The sequence below is a fragment of the Rhinopithecus roxellana genome, chromosome 11 (genome assembly GCF_007565055.1).
Source record: "Rhinopithecus roxellana isolate Shanxi Qingling chromosome 11, ASM756505v1, whole genome shotgun sequence".
NCBI classification, from domain to species: Eukaryota; Metazoa; Chordata; class Mammalia; order Primates; family Cercopithecidae; genus Rhinopithecus; species Rhinopithecus roxellana.
This window is the reverse complement of record NC_044559.1, coordinates 42,660,127-42,678,615: the sequence shown is the minus strand read 5'-3', so window position 1 is coordinate 42,678,615 and position 18,489 is coordinate 42,660,127. Positions and strand designations below refer to the sequence as shown.

The 18,489-nt window shown below is 43.2% G+C and overlaps 1 protein-coding gene across 10 annotated transcripts in view; it reads left to right on the top strand.

The window, feature by feature from the left end:
* FGFR2 (fibroblast growth factor receptor 2) overlaps positions 1 to 18,489 on the top strand; it is a 121,459-nt gene that overhangs the window by 42,730 nt on the left and 60,240 nt on the right. For all 10 annotated transcript variants that reach the window (XM_030941191.1, XM_010380504.2, XM_030941195.1 and 7 more), the window contains 2 exons: positions 4,714 to 4,883; positions 17,532 to 17,655. In XM_030941191.1, the coding sequence (XP_030797051.1) occupies positions 4,714 to 4,883; positions 17,532 to 17,655 (294 nt within the window). The remainder of the gene's footprint in view (positions 1 to 4,713; positions 4,884 to 17,531; positions 17,656 to 18,489) is intronic.

The following is an 18,489-nucleotide window of genomic DNA, read 5'->3' as shown; positions in this document are numbered from 1 at the left end:
ATAATCCTACCATTTGTTGATAGAATCAATACCTGCCTAGCACAGAGATACCCAGAAAGTATGTTCGAACTGGGAGGGACCTTAATCAGTGCAACTACTTCATTTTAATAGCTAAAGCTTTTAATAGTCATCCATCCATCTGTCCGTTCATCCATCCATCCAATAAACGCTTGAGTGCCTACCCCATAGGCTGAAGACAACTCCAGCTGTACCCTCCAGGTGCCCTACTCTTGTTGGTCAGCATCAGAAGGAATATTTTTCAGTACAGAGAAACTGATGTTAGAAGCACACATCTATCACAAAGAAGGGGCCCCGAGAAAGAATGATAACTTGGCTCTGGGGTGGGAATGTTAAAGGCTGTGTTGGAGGCCTTTAAGGGAAGTTTCTGTGCGTTTACAAATCTCTCTGTAACCCATTGCATCTTAAAAGACTTCTGTTGTCTTAAAGTAAAATTCTACTTACTTAATATTATTACTTACATGCAATAACTGTTACAGTGTAGAAAATGATAATGAGTAGGTATGCTATACGCTGGTGATGGGATGTGATTGATTGACTGTGGCTAGGTTTGACTGTTCCTTTAATCAGCTCATTCTTAGTATTTAATGATTAGGAGAACATCATTCTCGTGGTACCTGTTACATCAGAAGCTCTAAGAATATCAGAGCCAAAGGTACCATACCTATCATCGAGATTAATTTGTTTCCTTTACAGGTGGTTTAGTATCATTCATTTTGAATGCCATTGGAAGTTTATACCACACATCTCTATTAGTTGACTTTAAGCCCGCTCTTCATACACCCCTAAGGTATATAAAGTTCAGGGAAACTCATGTGTCCTTGGCTTGCAGATTCATTTGATTGATTGATTGAGACAGAGTTTTACTGTTGTTGCCCAGGCTGGAGTGCAATGGCATGATCTCGGTTCACTGCAACCTCTGCCTCCTGGGTTCAAGCGATTCTCCTGCCTCAGCCTCCTGAGTAGCTGGGACTATAGCCATGCGTCACCACGTCCAGCTAATTTTTGTATTTTTAGTAGAGACAGGGTTTCACCATGTTGGTCAGGTTGGTCTTGAACTCCTGACCTCGGGTGATCTGCCTGCCTCGGCCCCCAGAGTGCTGGGATTGCAGGCGTGAGCTACGGCACCTGGACTGCAGATTCATTTTAGATAGAATTGTTGAGTAAACATCCCTGTTGAGCATCTACTATGGACAAGGCTGATCTCGGCTTTGGTAGATCTTTAATTTGGTACATGAGTTCCTTCTCCAAATGAGAGTTGTTAAAGCTGTTCATGAGCCTTGGTATAAAAGGGGCTTCCTTAGGTAGAGGAGCCTGTCCTAGGTGCCTGGATGGTGTTTGTCTCCAGCTGCTTTGGAGTTCTTGGGAAGCCCTGGCATTTCCACGTGTGGCCTTTCCAACTGCGAAAACATACAGAGGACACCAGGCTGCTGATGAAGGAAACGCAGTAAGGCTATCTTATAGTATTATTATTTTTCTAGATCTTACAGATTCTTCAGGGTTCACATAAAGCTAGTGTATTTCAGGAAGAGCTATTGTAAAATTCTGGCCAGGCACGGTGGCTCACACCTGTAATCCCAGCACTTTGGGAGACCGAGGCAGGCAGATCACAAGGTCAGGAGATTGAGACCATCCTGGCTAACACGGTCTCTACTACAAAAAAAAAAAAAAAAAAAAATTAGCTGGGCATGGTGGCGGGTGCCTGTAGTCCCAACTACTCGGGAGGCCGAGGCAGGAGAATGGCATCAACCCGGGAGGTGGAGCTTGCAGTGAGCCGAGATCGTACCACTGCACTCCAGCCTGGGCAACAGAGCGAGACACTGTCTCAAAGAAAAAAAAGACTCCTCCCCTCCCGTATCAAGTTCATTAAACCTATTTGTGAGCTTGACATTTAAAGAGAGGCTGTGTGCTGGTATGATGTTAGCAGTCACCAGGGTGGGACTGGTCACACAGGGGGGCCTGGGCGGAGGGTTGTGCCTGGATTTTTTATGGTGCCCCCCGACCTTGGATCTCTGAGACTTAGATGAGCAGCCCTGTGCCCATATCCTGCTGTACGGCTGTGTCTCTGTTTTGCAGAAGCAGATTTTATAGGTGTAGCTCTGATGATTGAAATATCACCCCAGGGAAGTGGCTACCTGCCAGAAATTCCAGCAAAATTATTTCACCTTAGTCCTTAAATCACTCCTGAGGCACCAAGACAAAGGTGCGGGTTGCCCGTGTGCTGTTGCTGTTGCCGCAGGTCAGGCCTGCGTAGGTGCGCGTGGTCTGGGGCGGTCCCTGTGCTGTTACAGTCTCACCCATGGCTTGGCCCAGTGAGGGCAGAAAAGAACAACATTCCTAGTTCCTTCAGCTAAATCCCACTTTTTTTTAGGGAACATAAAAACCATGCCTAATGGTATGTAAGCACATATCTGTTGATTTCTTTTATGTAAAAAGGAAAAGACATTCCACAGGATCAGCTCAGTAGTAATTGATGCGATCTGAAAGAGTTACTGCATTAATATTTAGCTAATTCTTATGAATAGGCTATTGTGTTTACTTAAACAAATGACATGAGTGCAGACACCTGACAGCATGAGGTATGCTTTCCATTTAGGTCAGATTTGTAAACATCTTTGTGTAGTGACAAAGCTCATTATTTGTTTTGTGCTCTCAATGGTTTCTTTTTAGTGACTGTGGCTGTGGATGGATTTTTCTAAGTAGAAGCTTTTAAAATGAAAGATTATTGAAATTGTTTCAGTATATGCCAGGCCCTGAGAGTCTTGTGATGAATAGGAATCAAGTACTCCCTGGTGAACCTTCAAAAGAATAGGTACGTTTATAGGCATTCAACACCCAAAGCCAAATGGCTACCCAGGTTGCAAATGCAACTGGATTCAAACGAAAGAATTCGGTCCCTGTTCCTTTTTTCTTCTCCTTCCTCTTCTTCCCTCCCAGCTTCTATAGTTTTGCCCCTCTTCCCACTGTTTTAGCATCATATGGATGCACCTAAATCCCATCACTTTGACACTTAGATAAGCACAGGGATAAAGATAGAGCATGCCCTGGTAAAGAAATCTCAGCCCTACCTTTGACAACAGGTTTCAAGAGCAAGCGTGAAGGCTAATTGGGGTAGGTGTTTGGATGCAATCATTTCAATTCCTAATTGTATCCTGAGAGTCTGGCTGCTAAGTGAAGGGGATCCTTATCCCCCAGGGACTGTGCTCTACACCCATAGAATAGAGGAGACTTCTAAATATGCATCAGAGACAAAGTCCCTGCCTAGGGCCATTTTGCCTTGGGTTTGTGAAGTGTGTGTGCTGTTGTTCAGTCTAGCCTTCATCAGAAATAAGCACAGTTATGAATTAGCCTTCTAGAATGTTCAAGGTCCTGTTGGTGGCTGTTTCAGAGGAATACAGAGATATTGGTTACCGCTTTGCTAAGACAGAAACATATATGTGAAAACTTAAACTGCTGTACGGTAGAGGTTCTGGACAGGAAAAAAGGAGGACATGTGCCTTGACCCAGGCTGGCTTTCCCGGACTTTAGCCTTAAACATCAGAATGGTGGAAGGTACGGATTCCACCTCATGGAGAAGCTGCATCTTCCTAGCAGTGGAGAGTAGGGTTGAAGACAGTGGGCTCTGGCATCAGGCTGATGTAGTTCAAATCCTGGCTGCACCTCTTCCAAGCTTCATGGCTTTTGGCAGGTTACGTAACTTCTCTGTGCCTCAGTTTCCCCACTTGGAAGCCAAGATTATGATAGTGCCTTTCTCATTGAATTGGTGTGAAGATTAATGTGTTGACATGTAAAAACTCTTTGAGCAGTGCTTGGCAAAGCAGAGGCTTTCAGTCAGTAGTAGTCATTAGCCACTATTAGCAGGCATGAAGAATTTACAGTGGTATTCTGGCTTGAGGTTGTGGCTTTTATTTAGATAAAATAAACTTTGCTTGGTGATTTAAAACTTTTTTCTTGAGTTTAAAAAGTCACTTGTATTGATGACTTTCAGGGATATTTGGAGGGCATAACTTTCACATATTTAATTGGTAGCTTCCTCTTATCATTAGTGGGTGGTAGGGTTATGGTATTCATAACCACCACTGGAAATAATTTTTTTAAATAAAAAAGTTAATGTGTATTTAGTGATACAGTTTTTGTCTGTTTGTATGTAAGTCCTGAGAAATGTATGAATGCCTCTCTGGCTTATTTTATTATATTAGAATGAGAATTTATACTATTGATTGCCCTTTAAAATAAGGCACTAGTGGATAAGTTGATAGGGCTTTGGAGGACAATTTGTTTTTAACTAGTGTGTGTATGTGACTATTTAATAGGTGTGGCAATCCAAAATGATATATTTTTGGAGGACTTAGCTGTATACGTTGTATACGTTGTTCATATGTATATAAAGTAGCATTTTAAAACATGATTTGGCATGAAGTGATTTTCTGGCATCAAGAACAAGAGAGAGAAGGGACCTCAAACACTTTTTTTTTCCCCCCTGTTAGTAGACATGAACCGTCCCTCTCTGGGACCTTCTGCTCAGCCAGCTGGATTAGACTTCTGAAAATATTTTCCAAATGTAAATATTACCCAAAGATTTTAAAAATAGCTTATCATTTACATGCAAAGCGAAATGATCTAACCTGTTTGGAGTTTACTCATGGAGGGGAAGCTGTCCATCGGTATACATTCTAATATTGTTTTCCAAAACAGGAGCACCTTACTGGACCAACACAGAAAAGATGGAAAAGCGGCTCCATGCTGTGCCTGCGGCCAACACTGTCAAGTTTCGCTGCCCAGCGGGGGGTAACCCAACACCAACCATGCGGTGGCTGAAAAACGGGAAGGAGTTTAAGCAGGAACATCGCATTGGAGGCTACAAGGTAGAATTATGCTTTCAGAACATCACATTTCTTGCATTTTTGTTTGTTTATTTATTTATTTATTTATTTATTTATTTATTTATTTATTTATTTATTTTTGAGATGGAGTTTCTCTCTGTCACGCAGCTGGAGTGCAGTGGTGTGATCTTGGTTCACTGCAACCTCCACCTCCCAGGTTCAAGCGATTCTCCTGCCTCAGCCTCCCGAGTAGCTGGGACTACAGACGCCCACCACCACACCTGGCTAATTTTTTGTACCTTTAGCAGAGACAGGGTTTCACCGTGTTATCTAGGATGGTCTTGATCTCCTGATCTTGTGATCCACCTGCCTCAGCGTCCCAAAGTGCTGGGATTACAGGTGTGAGCCACCATGCCCCGCCCTACATTTTTGTTTATCTTTTTAAAGTGCTCAAAAGTTAGCAGAAATTAGAAGGAATACTTTAACAACAATCAATAATTGTCACAATTGCCCATGTCGGGGTTTGATATTAACAAAAAATATTACCCCGGACTTGCATGTAATTTTAAAGTACAATTCCCATTTGTGTTCTTCATATGAGGAGAGTTTAATAACAGAAGGGTCGAAAGTTGAGAGTCTGTTTTCTATATGCTTTATAGTGTATAAAACTAAAACGGGTGTGGAATTTGAGAAGCGTCAGTATAGTTTCCCTGTCAGAGCAGGATTGCATGAATAGTGAGGGGACTTGGATTAGAGACTGGGGTATGAAATATGAAGCATTAAGGGAGAGTGCATGGAGATGACAGCAGCAATCTGCTATCCTCCTTGAAGGATTCTGAAGTGCCCGTCACACAATGCCATGAAATTTAGTCTCATCACTCCCTCGGGAGTTTGAAATTGGCAGCTGTCTCCCTGCAGATGCCTGTGCATGCTCCTTCTAGCCTTTGTTCATCCACTTAGCAGACATTGAGCACCCTGTGTGCCAGGCATCCTCCTGGGCTCTGGGGAGATGAGAGGGTGAGGGATGGCTCCAGTTCTGAGGGGCTCCTAGTCCAGTCTTGGAGGGGAGGCAGAGGAGAACTCTGGCAACAGGAGGGACACAGGTTTGGTTGAAGTTGCAGGAACATGTTGCATCCCATGGATGTGCATGGAAAGGTGATATTGGCTGTTTGGAAGAATAAGGAGAAAGGAGGTCAGGAAAGGATTCAGGTCTGAGTTGGAAGGAGAGGTGTCTCAGAAAGAGAGATGGAATTTCCAAATTATTTAGTATGGAAGGGGAGAACTGTAATAATTGAGCATATGAAGAGGACTGAAGGAATGATGAAATTCTCTGATGCATTTGGAACGTAAGTGGGCATATTAGTTACCTGTTTCTGCATAATAAATTGCCCCAAGGTATGGTAGCTTTAAGCAACATTTACTACCTCACTGTTTCCTGGGTCAGGAATGAAGGTGTGGCTTAGCTGGATCTTCCATCTCCAGCTGTCTCACAGGACTGTAAACAAGGGTTGAGGCTGAGGTCTCATCGGAAGGATTAATTGGGGAAGGAACTGCTCATGTGGTTGCTGTTAGGATTCACTTCCTTGCAGAGGGCCTCAGTTCCTCACTGACTGTTGACTGGGGGCTGCCCACTGTTCCATGCCACGCGGGCCTCTTCATAGGGCAGCTGCTGTCATCAGAGCAAAGGAGAAGCCAGAGAGAGAGAGAGAGCAGAATGAGAAGCAGAGAGAGAGAGAGAATGAAAGCAGAGAGAGAGAGAGAATGAGAGCAGAATCACAGAAGTCACAGCCTTTTGTAGCCCAGTGTTGGAAGAGACAGCCACCACTTTTGCTTTTTTCCATTATTAAGCAAGACCCTAGGGAAGAGTTTGCCCAAGGACCTGAATGCCAGGAGACGTGGGGATCACTGGAACCCATCTGGGAAAATTGACGGTGGGAGGAATAGAAGACGCTCTTTTTTTTTTTTTTTTTGAGGCAGAGTCTCACTCTGTCGCCCAGGCTGGAGTGCAGTGGCCGGATCTCGGCTCACTGCAAACTCCGCCCCCCGGGTTCACGCCATTCTCCTGCCTCAGCCTCCCGAGTAGCTGGGACTACAGGCACCCGCCACCTCGTCCGGCTAGTTTTTTTTTTTTGTATTTTTTTAGTAGAGACGGGGGTTTCACTGTGTTAGCCAGGATGGTCTCGATCTCCTGACCTCGTGATCCGCCCATCTTGGCCTCCCAAAGTGCTGGGATTACAGGCTTGAGCCACCGCGCCCGGCCTAGAAGATGCTCTTTAGCTCAGACCTCAGGTCCTTTAGAGCCAGGTGGGGAGGATTCCTCAGTAGCAGCAGAGGGACATCCAGGACTGTGTCTCACGTGTCTTTAACACACCAGCATCACTTAACTCCAATCATTACTGTGGGTAAATGAGCCTCCTTTCCGCCTAAAAATGCCCTGGAGCCCTTTTCTGAAATCCCATAGACAGTTATTCATCTTTAAAGGATTATTTGCTTCTGCAAAAGTTTTTGCCTTTTTAACACTTAGAAATTAACATCTAGAGGCTAAAATTCAGGGGAAAATGGGGACCGCCTATGTGTAAGTTTCTAGAAATGCATGGTGGGCAGTGAACATGTGAAACAGTTATGAGGCAGATCTGCTAGCAGCTGGGTACTGTTGAAGCTTGGAAGTAGAAATACTTTGGTTGGTTTTCACAACTCCTACTTGGTGGTGGAAGCAAGAGGCAGGGGGGTGATTTATCCTTCTGTTCTTAGTTCAGTCCTTAGACCAGATACGATGAGATTGAAAGGTTGGCCCTTTTAAAAGAAATCTTTTTGAAAAAAGAAAAAAAAAAAGTGAAGGATTTCATGGGGGGATGCTGGTTAGAAAGGAAGAGTTAAACGGCCCCTGGGATTGTTTTTAACCACCAAATGCTTTCTGAAACTCACATAATTGATGCCGTTCCAATGATTTATTTAAATACAATCTGAGTATGAGAATGGTGGTCAAAATCCTGGTGGTTAACTAATTTCGTCAATTAAGACAGCCTTGTAAATAAGTACAAAGAGGAGCTGATGAGGCTCCAGAGACCCCTGGGCTCAAAATAAATGGAACCGACATCATTACTATGGGGAAGGAGCTTTTTGCAAATCTGAATTAGTGATTACAAATATGCTAAGAGACTAACAGGGCCTAATGAGAAAATGCTGCTTGATTTTTAACAGGTGCAGTTCAGTGTTAATTACTGATGCCAACATTCTGCTAGATGGAGAGCACCTATGTTCTAAAAGCAAAATGAGGACTCTCAGCAGAAAGCCTTTAGCCTGCCCTGTGGAGTACAGATGACCAAAGTGATTTTGTTGTGTCACGTTGTGCTGTTTATGGAGGGAAAAAGAAATGGAATTTCAGTGTGCGGGACAAAAACCTAAAATATATTTTGCTTTACCAAAAAAAAAAAAAAAAAAGGCCAAAAGCAGAAAAAGACCACACCTTTGGATACAGTGTGCTGGCATGGTCCTCACCCTTATGGTTCTCTGGTGAAGAAAGGCTGTGGCTGTGGGGTGGGGTGGCCTGGAAGGTTGGCCCACTAGTTGCAGAGGTGGTCAGCCTAGGTTGATCAAGGGCTTTTCACAACAGCAGTGGCATTGAACGTTCATTTTAGAGATGCCAGAAACTCTTAGAAATTCCATTGAGTCCCAAGGGCTTCTGGGGCTTGAAAAGGAAAGACACATTTCTCATCTCCTGGGAAGGTTCCTTTCGTTACCTAAGGCATCATCTTTGCTAATGTGTGAAGCCAACCCCGGGTCCCGGAGTCACTGGAGCTCAAAGAGGCTCATTCCCACCTGTGGGCCTCCCCAGTGGGGAACTCCCTGGCTGGCTGTGGCCTGCTCTTGCCTCGGAGAGTCCTTATTGGGGCCTGACCAGGGCAGACTTTGGGGGGAATGGTCCCTGGTGTTGGGTTTTCCCTCTGATATTTTTTTCGTGACTGACGTAATCTTAAAGAAATGTGCCTCTGGGTTGGGCGCAGGGGCAGTATAATCCCAGTGCTTTGGGAGGCTGAGGCAGGAGGATCATTTGAGGCCAGGAGCACAAGACCAACTTAGGCAACATAGTGAGACCCCCATTTCTGCAAAAAGTTTAAACCATTACTTGGGCGTGGTAGTACTCACCTGTAGTTCCAGCTACTCAGGCAGCTGAGGTGGGAGGATTGCTTGAGCCCAGGAGTTTGGGGCTGCAGTGAGCCTTGACTGTGTCTCCGCAGTCCAGCCTGGATGATAGAGCAAGACTCTGTCAACAAAAAAAAAAAAAAAAAAAAAAAAGAAAATGAAAAAAGAAAAGAAAAAAAAGAGGTACCTTTGAACATTTGACTTGAGGGAACTGTATTGTCATTTTCATTCCTCACCACTTCTCCAAAAGCAAAGAGACCTAATTAAAACTCAGAGGGCCTGACATCTAACTGATCCGTTCCTGACTCCTGTCCATTTGCCACTTTGCTTTATTTTATTTTTATTTTTTGAGATTGAGTTTTGCCCTTGTTGCCCAGGCTGGAGTGCATTGGCATGATCTCGGCACACTGCAACCTCTGCCTCCTGGGTTCAAGCGATTTTCCTGCCTCAGCCTCCCAAGTAGCTGGGATTACAGGTGCCCACCACCACGCCCAGCTAATTTTGTACTTTTTGTAGAGATGGGGTTTCACCATGTTGGTCAGACTGGTCTAGAACTCCTGACCTCAAGTGGTCCACCCTCCTTGGCCTCCCAGAGTGCTTGGGATTACAGGCGTGAGCTACCACACCCGGACTATTTGCCAGTTTATTTAATGAAGAAGCAAAATGTCAAGTTTTCCAAGATGTGTTTTTCCAGAAAGCAAAGGCCTGAAAAGCTTCTTCAAACAAATGTGTGTTATTTCTGCAATTTTTCTTTTTCCTTTGTAAATCTACTCGTTCCATAAACTATGATTGCGCTTTGGTGGCTTGTCCATCTCATTCTTTCTAGCTGTTTATGGATCAGGCACCTTGGCCCTGTCCCCTGCATTACAGCTTGTTTTGAAATGGCATGCATGTGTGGTCAATACAGGGAGGAGGGAAGATTAAAAAAAAGAAAAACAAAACAAAGTCAAAGAGAATTATGAAATGGGACAGAAAGCTCATTTTCATTCGAATGACCAGTAGAACTATTTGGTATTCTGCAGTTCAGTGTTGTTTATCAGAGAACCCATGCTGAGCCATCCTTAGGTGATTGAGAATCAAATTATTATTTTTAAAGTATGTGAGCAAAGTCTTGCTGGATGTTATTAATGTGTGATTGATACAATGGTAAAGCTGGACTTGAATCATAACTCTCTCTCTCTAATCATACTTATTTCTGGGCTTTTACATCAGTCTTGACCATGGGCACATTTTTTCAGCTCTCTGTGCCTCAGAATCCCCTGCCTTAAAATTAGAAGATTGGGTAAATAATCCTGATCCCTTCAGGCTCTGAGAACTGTAATTTAATAGCATCACCATCATGTAACATCAGCCATTTCTCTTCTTAAACAACAGCACAGATTTTTTTAAAAAATAATTTTTACTAAATTTTTTTTTATGGCTAGATATTTCACAGGGCTCAGGACAGTTATTGCAATTTAATGCTGAAAAGCAAGAAGCTGGCTGAGATAATTAATAGACCACCTCAGTTCTCACTTCCTTCTTTGGTAATGATTTAGGCATAGGGGATTCTTAAAAACCATCTTTTATGCCACTTCGAAGTACCTAAGAACATAGACCAAGAGAGACTGCAGGAGAGAGTGCTCATTCAACGTGACTGTGAAATTGGCACAGAAGCCCTCAGCACCAGGTATTACAGGGGTTCAGGTTCCCCTGGAACCCCTCAGCAGAGAGTAAAGCATTATTGAGCATGAACCAAGTTTATTTCAGATCTCAGAAAAGATGATTTTAAAAACTTTTATTATAATCACTACTAAACTGGTTGTTTTGAAGCATAGGTTAATTAGATTTACATTTTCTAGGTTAGTTACTTAGATGTCATTTTAAAGACTTTGATGCAAATGTTATGCTTAATCCACAAGTATGTTTAGGGGGAGAAATCATGACTAATGTACTTATCAGCATGTTTATACTTTATGGAGATTTTCTGCAGCGAAGACATTTCAGCTTTAATCCCAGATCAAGCGGTCTTTGATGAGGACACAGGCATATGTTTGTATTAACCAATGTTTATGGACTGCTCCCTTGCATCGTGACTTTCTAGGTGCCTCCCATGGAGCAAGTTGCTCAGTCCTTCCACAGCCCAAAGAGGCAGACACTGTTATTTTGCCCTTTTTCATTTGAGGGCTTGCCCTACACCTACCTCGTAGGTGGCACAGCTGCCATTTGGACCCAGGTGGTTTTGCACCAGAATTTATGGTCTTGCTAAACTGCTTTCTTCATGTAGTTCCATGTTTTGTAAAAACACTGTCGTTGTTGAATGAGAAACATAATGAAAGGAATGGCTCCCCAAAAGCATGCAAAGATTTAGCCCAAGGTATACTCTTGAGAGCAAAGTTGGGGATATGATGCTGTTCTTCCAACTTCTAAGACCTCTGTGGGTTATTTATTTGTTTATTTTTGAGACAGAGTCCCTCTCATATTGCCCAGGCTGGAGTGCAGTGGGACGAACATGGCTCAATGCAGTCTTGACCTCCTGGGTTGAAGTGATCCTCCTGCCTCAGCCTCCTGTGTAGCTAGGACCACAGGTGCGTGGCACCACATTTGGCTAAGTTTTACATTTTTTGCAGAGACGGGGGTCTCACTTTGTTGCCTAGGCTGGCCTCGAACACATAAGCTCAAGCAATCCTCCCACCTCAGCCTCCCAAAGTGTTGGAATTACAGGCTTGAGACACTGTGCCCAGCTGGTTATGAGGTTTTTACATTTATTGTGGTAATATATGCGTAACATAAAATCTGCCATTTAAGTCATTATCAAGTTTAGTAGGCGTTAATTACATTCACGGTATTGTGTAACCATCACCACTATTTTCAAAATGTTTTCATCTCTCCAAACAGAAACTTTGTACCCGTTAAGCAGTAAGTACTCATTTCCCCTCCCCCACTGCACCTGGTAACCTCTAACTACTTTTTGTGTCTATGAATTTGCCTATTCTCTGTATCTTATATAAGTGAAATCAGGATATTTTTCCTTTTGTGTCTGGCTTATTTCACTTAACGAAGGTCCGTCCGCATTGTAGCAGGAATCAAAACTTCATTCCTTTTTATGGCTGAATTATATTCCATTGTATGGATATACCACATTTTGTTCATTCATCTGCTGATGATCACTTGGGTTGCCTCTACCTTTTGGCTATTGTGAATAATGTAGCAATTGATGTACAAGTATCTGTCCCAGTCCTTGCTATAAGTTTCTCTGGTATATACCTAGGAGTGGAATTGCAGGACCATATGGCATTTGTCTGTTTTGCAATAGCAAAAATGGGGAGGATCGTGACATTTTTAAAGAGCTAAGTTGAACAGGCGGTGGATGTCCTGCCGCAGCCACCTTTGCAAGCACCTACAAGCAACGGGCATCTAAGAAAACATGGCATGTTGTGATTCACTTCCCACCTCCTCCAGAGAGATCCAGTGGTTGTTTACTGAGCAGAGGGAAGAGTTTCTGCCACTGGTCCCGAGGATCAGATTGCCCGGCCCTGTTCTCTGGACACCTCCTGAAAAGCAAACTTCATGTATCAATGTTGGAGTTTAAGCATTAACAGGCGTTTGCCTCCACATCTGCGTGGTGGTGAGCAACAGCAAGTACCTCTGTCCTTGACATGCAAGCTTAGTTGGCACAAATGCTTTCAGAAAGGATGGTTTCAAGTCCCCCAGGCACCTGCTGAAAGTGGGGAGCTGGGATGGGAGAGTAAGATTTTATGCATTTTTGGTTTTTTGTTTTGTTTTGAGACAGAGTGTCACTCTGTCACCCAGGCTGGAGTACAGTGGCACGATCTCAGCTCACTGCAGCCTCTGTCTCCCAGGTTCAAGTGATTCTCTTGCCTCAGCCTCCTGAGTAGCTGGGGTTACAGGCACCTGCTACCATGCCTGAGTAATTTTTATCTTTTTAGTAGAGACGGAGTTTCACCATGTTGGCCAGGCTGGCCTCGAACTCCTGGCCTCAAATGATCTGCCCGCCTTGGCCTCCCAAAGTGCTGGGATTACAGGCATGAGCTACCGTACCTGGCATATTTTTTGGATTTTAATGGCAACTCATCTGTTGAAAGAACTGATCTGTTCATGGGGTGGGTGCCTGTGTGAAGGCCGGGATTACAAGAGATTGCTGTCTTCCTGGGTAAACTGGGTGCTGGTACTGGCGGGAGACAGGCTTGGGAATATCTTTCTGATATCACATGGACACAGTGTTCTACCTGGCACAGAGTAAAACTTTCTATCACCTTCTGGATGTTTATTCTGCTTGTTATCGAACACCTGGGTATTTGGAAATGTCTGGATTTTTTTGCAATGTGGAAGGTAAATATCCAGGTGACAGCCTGGGTCTTTAACCTTTCACCCTTCACCTTTCACTTTGGTGTTTTGGTGTCAACAAACTAAATCTACATTCCCAGTTGTCACCTGAGGGTAGCCTGGGATTTAATAGGCATTTTGGGGGAATGAAGGTAACAGAAGAATTCCGAAAAACCTGTCTGGGCCACCTTGTGTCTTTGTGTGTTTAGGGTGTGGAATGTTCATGGAATCCGCTTTTTGTATTACACTTGGGAGTTTAGAACATTTTGCTTCAATCTGCTTTATTTCAATATTGAAATGTTATTTTTAAAAAGTCTTTAGTGAACATGGTTTTGAAGCCCATGCTCTCCTGTTCTGTTACTGGCAGATGAAAAATAATGATGAATTCCACAAAGATTTGGCCATGAGCAGGAAAGAAAGAGTCTTGTGTTGGTTGGTGCAGAATTTCTTCCGTCTCTGGCTTTTGTGTTTGTTTTGCCAGATCCATTGGTTCTGCAGGAGGTAGCTGCTATTGAATGATTATCTAAGGAGCTGTTTTATTATATTTTTTTGTTGTGTGTGTTGAGATTTCTGTTTGTTTGAAAGGTAGAAATGAGAAAAAAGTAAACAGTACCCGTAATCCCAGTGCTTAATTCTATAAGGTACATTGCTAACAATTTGGTATATTTTCTTTCTGATTTTAGCTATGTTTATAGTCAGGCTTATACTTTCAGTTCTATATGCATCTTTAGGGTGGTAAATGTGTCTGCTTTTTTTTTTTTTTTTAAATAAATTGGAATCATGAATTAATTGTTTTTCATTTATCAATAACTGTTTAATGACACCTTACCAGGTCTGGACATAATGCTTCATTCTTTTTTATGACTATAGACTACGCCGTTTGAATGAACAATTCATTAGTTCATACAGGATGGACTATACATTCTTAATGTGTCTCTCCTTGACAGTTTTTTGCTCTTACAAGCAGTGCTTGAAGCAGCAGTTTTGTTCATGTGCCTTGAAGTAATTGTGCTATTTTCTGTGGGCTAGCTTTCTAGAAGTAGAATTAACTGGGTCAAAAAAATGTGTGCTGCTAATTTTAATAGGTACCAGCAAGTTATTTTACACAAAGGTTTTTCTCAATTTATGTTCCCATTCTCAACTGGAATCTTTTATTTCCCTACACATTCACCAAGTACTGAATAACACTGATCCTTCTAATTTTTGTTAATCAGCTGGTGAATAACAGTGTCTCATTATTGTTTTAATTTGCATTTCCCTGATCGTTAATGAGGTTAAGCATCTTTTCATATGTTTATTGGGTATTTACATTCCCTCTTCTCTGAAAGCAAAGATGGTGTATGTGCATTTGGCCTAACTGGCAAAAGAATTGTAGCACTGAAAATCTGAGGAATTTAGAAACATGCATCGTATATCTTACGTCATCAGAAGAGTTATTTCTTTAGGTTTATATTGAATCTCCATATGAAAATAGAGTAATGAAAAAACCCCCAAACTTTGTGCTTTTGTTTGCCATCTTTATCAAGTTATTATTGTAGTTTCTTAGCTGGCTATTAAGCAACCACTAATCAATGGTAGGATATCCCCTACAAAAGTGTCCAGCAGTCCCACTGTTGGTGGCGTTGAAGGGCATCCATTTGGAAAATGCTACAGCTCATAAAATTTGGGTCAATAAATCAAATACTGGAGCAATGGTGTAAGAAAATAAATATTAACAGCACTGCATGGGGCAATATTGATCTAGTACCAAGATTTCTGGATGGACAGAAACACCCTGTTTGGTAATTGTGCTTCTCATTGTAAAAACATTTTACAAACGTTAACTTATTAATATTTGTAGTGCATCTCCAGGAAGTAAATATTCAGGGAGCACGTGCTCTTGAAGAAGGATCTTGTACGGAATGCCATGGCCCCAGTGAGAGACTTGAGCTGACCATATCCCCTGGGGTTAAAAAGAGGGAGCAGTGAGCCAAGCTACATATGCCAAGATTTGATGTCTCAGCCGAGTCAGGCGATGTCCCTCCCTGTGCAGTTCAGGTTCAGCTCCATTTGGAATACTCTGTGTGCCAAATCTGGATCCAGGCACAAGAAAGACATTGACAGTTTGAATGGGGTCCAGAGACAGGCACTAGCCGTGATTAAGGGCTTATGGGCATGACATTTGAGCGGGGGCTCAAAGAACTGAATATTTACAGCAGGGATAAATGCTGGATTACATGGCTTGGCAATGTGGGGACCCATGGCTACATCCCTAAGTTACCTGCCACATGACTGGTTCCCCATAGGCAAAGAGAGAATCATTTCTGTTACCCCTGAGAGCTTGAGGTGAAGGGAGGGTCTCCTTTTGGGTCTGTGACCTTCAAGTAAAATCAAGGAGCTTATACCTACGTGTCCCATGCTCTTAGCATAATGACACCATCGTAGTACCCAGGGATCCAGGATGTACGTAGGGAATTCTCATTGCGCTGGAAGATTTAGCATCCATATCTCCTTCTCCTCCAGAAGACACATTCTGAATGGAAGGTGCTTATCTCTTCTAAGGGGAGATGCAGTAGCATCTTGTTTGGGTCCTGTTAAGTCTATGGCTCAACCAAGAGCAGAAAGCGAGTCTTTGATGTAGAGTACAGCACAGACTCTCCACGGTCGATCAGATGCCCATAGATTCATTTTACTGCCAGACATTTTACCTGCGACAGTGAGGATCAATTTCCCATCACCAGTTCCAGGCTGTTAGACTCTGAAACAGCCTTCATAGTTGTTGGTGACTGCAGCAGCCGAGCAAAGTGACTGTCCAGAACTGTCTTAACTCACTGCTTGTACGCTGTTAAGGAGGTAAGAGGCCAACCTTCACCCAGTGATCCTTTCTAAGACTGTCGGTGATGAGCAGCGACCTGGTTTTAGAACTCAGCAGCAGTAACTCCACCCTGCAGTCATGGCTTGCACAGAACTCAATGGCTGACATGAAAATCGTGGCTCTCCAGCATGCTCCTCGCATCTCTTAACTCTGTTGGCAGGCTAATCACTGGCGCTGCTTTGCAAAGTGGACAGCTGCTCTGCCCTCCTGTTTTTATAATGGAGTGGTTACGAGATGATTTTCTTTATTCTCTAGTTTCTTGTATCACTCATGTGGTTGCAAATGCACTGCCTGTATTCGTTTTTTACGTGATTAACCCAAAATACTTGCAGTGCCCAGGGCATGGCTCAGAAGGTCAGTTGAAATTCCTGAAATGATAGCTGAGGTTAGTAGGCCTTGACTGTTTATTTTTTCACTTCATTTCACTGGAGTGCCTTGTCCAAAACACCTATAGAGAGTGACTTGGATTCAGACAGAAATACTAAAGCCTTGAACCCTGAAGATACGAGATGTTACGTTTTGTAGTAAGGAAAACTCACGCATGTTTGAACATTTGAGTCTATGGAAATATTTGAAAAGCAGGGGGAGAACATTAGAATGGCATCTCTTCGTGTATTGACAGAACCTTGGGTAGGAGTCACAGTAGCTGATTTTCACATGTGCTGCTTATCTTTGAAAAGTCTCAAGAAGTTTGTGAACAGACTGATATACAACTTGAGTTTTGTAAGGATTCATTGCTCCCATATTTGGAATTCCGGGTATTTCTCTGAGGAACATGTGTATCCAGCCACCACCAGAGAGGGGAAGGGCAGACCTATGTTTCCAGCTGAAACTTCCTGAGACATCCAGACAACATCTGAGAACTATGAGCTCCTTAGGAGAAATGAATTAGCTAAGGCAGGACAGAGGTCTTGGAGCAGTGCCTGGCATACAGTAAGTGCTCACTAGTGTTAGTTCTAGATGATTCTGTGATGCCATAGAGGTTGAAGGTTCCCAGTGGATGCGCAAACTGGTAGCTCGCCTGCCCATGGCCATTGGTACCAGGCTGGCTGGTGTTCAGGCTTCCTGGCCACTTGGCCTCTCCTGGAGGAACCCTCAAATCCACAATGGTACCAGGCCCACGCTCTACACTGCTGAATACCCCTGCACATCTGAATGTGTCAATATTTGCTTCACAGGTGTTCACCATGATGATGATCATGGTTTTCATTTCTCATGATTCTTAGTGACAGTTATCCATTTAGAATTTAGGTGATTCTTCTATTCCTTCCTTGCCTCCTTCAGCTTCTTTTTAAATCAAGAAAGCACAGTACTTGGTATTCTGTGCTAGGATTGTTAAATAACCGCCTTTGCTTTGATCTTTTCAGGTACGAAACCAGCACTGGAGCCTCATTATGGAAAGCGTGGTCCCATCTGACAAGGGAAATTATACCTGTGTGGTGGAGAATGAATACGGGTCCATCAATCACACGTACCACCTGGATGTTGTGGGTGAGTTTGCCTCTCCTCGCGTGGCGGCTACACACCAGCCCGTTCTTGCTTGACTCGTTTGAAAGCGTGAACGTTAAGTCCTGTTTCTCCCAAAAGTTTCAGGAGAATTGGTTCGTTCTTACTCTTTCTACTATCATTTTAGAAGGCTGCTTCTGTCATCTGACAATATTCTGTTTTCCAGGCAGCCAGAGTTTATGAGCTTTGCACGATCCTCATGGTTCCCAAGCGTCATCTGTGTAAAGTGGACGTGGTATGAAATGTGTGACATTTTGGAAGCTGAGATTGCTCTGAAAATGTTAACTGGGCAGGTGAAAAGGGTGCAGATGTGCTGTAGGAGACCTTTGGTTTTAAAAGACAAGCATCATTTTCCCAGCAGGGCAACTGTAGAACGCCAGCTGAAGAGTAAAGGAAAAGGTCTGAGGACTGAGCCTGTGGTTGGCTGGAAAAAGGTGAATGTTGAGGGCCCTTCACTTCCATCACAAAGTCATTAGACAGTACCAGTTCAGTGTCTGTTCCTGGCAGCTATTTCCTCTGTGCAAAGGGAACCATGTATATGAGCTTATAAATACATTTTTGTCAGAGTGCACAGATAAGTAGGCCATTTTAATTAAACATTGGAGACCACCAAGCCTGTTGTCTTGGAAACTCAAATTTCTTCCCTAGTTTTGCATGTGATGATGGGGCTTTGTTGTAACTAATGGAGAAAGGATGTTTCTCTGTCTTGGAGGATTGCTAACATATGAAACTCTACCTAAGACATATTTCACTGTTGCAGGATGGCAGGTTAAGATCCTTTCCATGTAGGGGCCATCTTTTCTCTTTCCTGTCATGTGC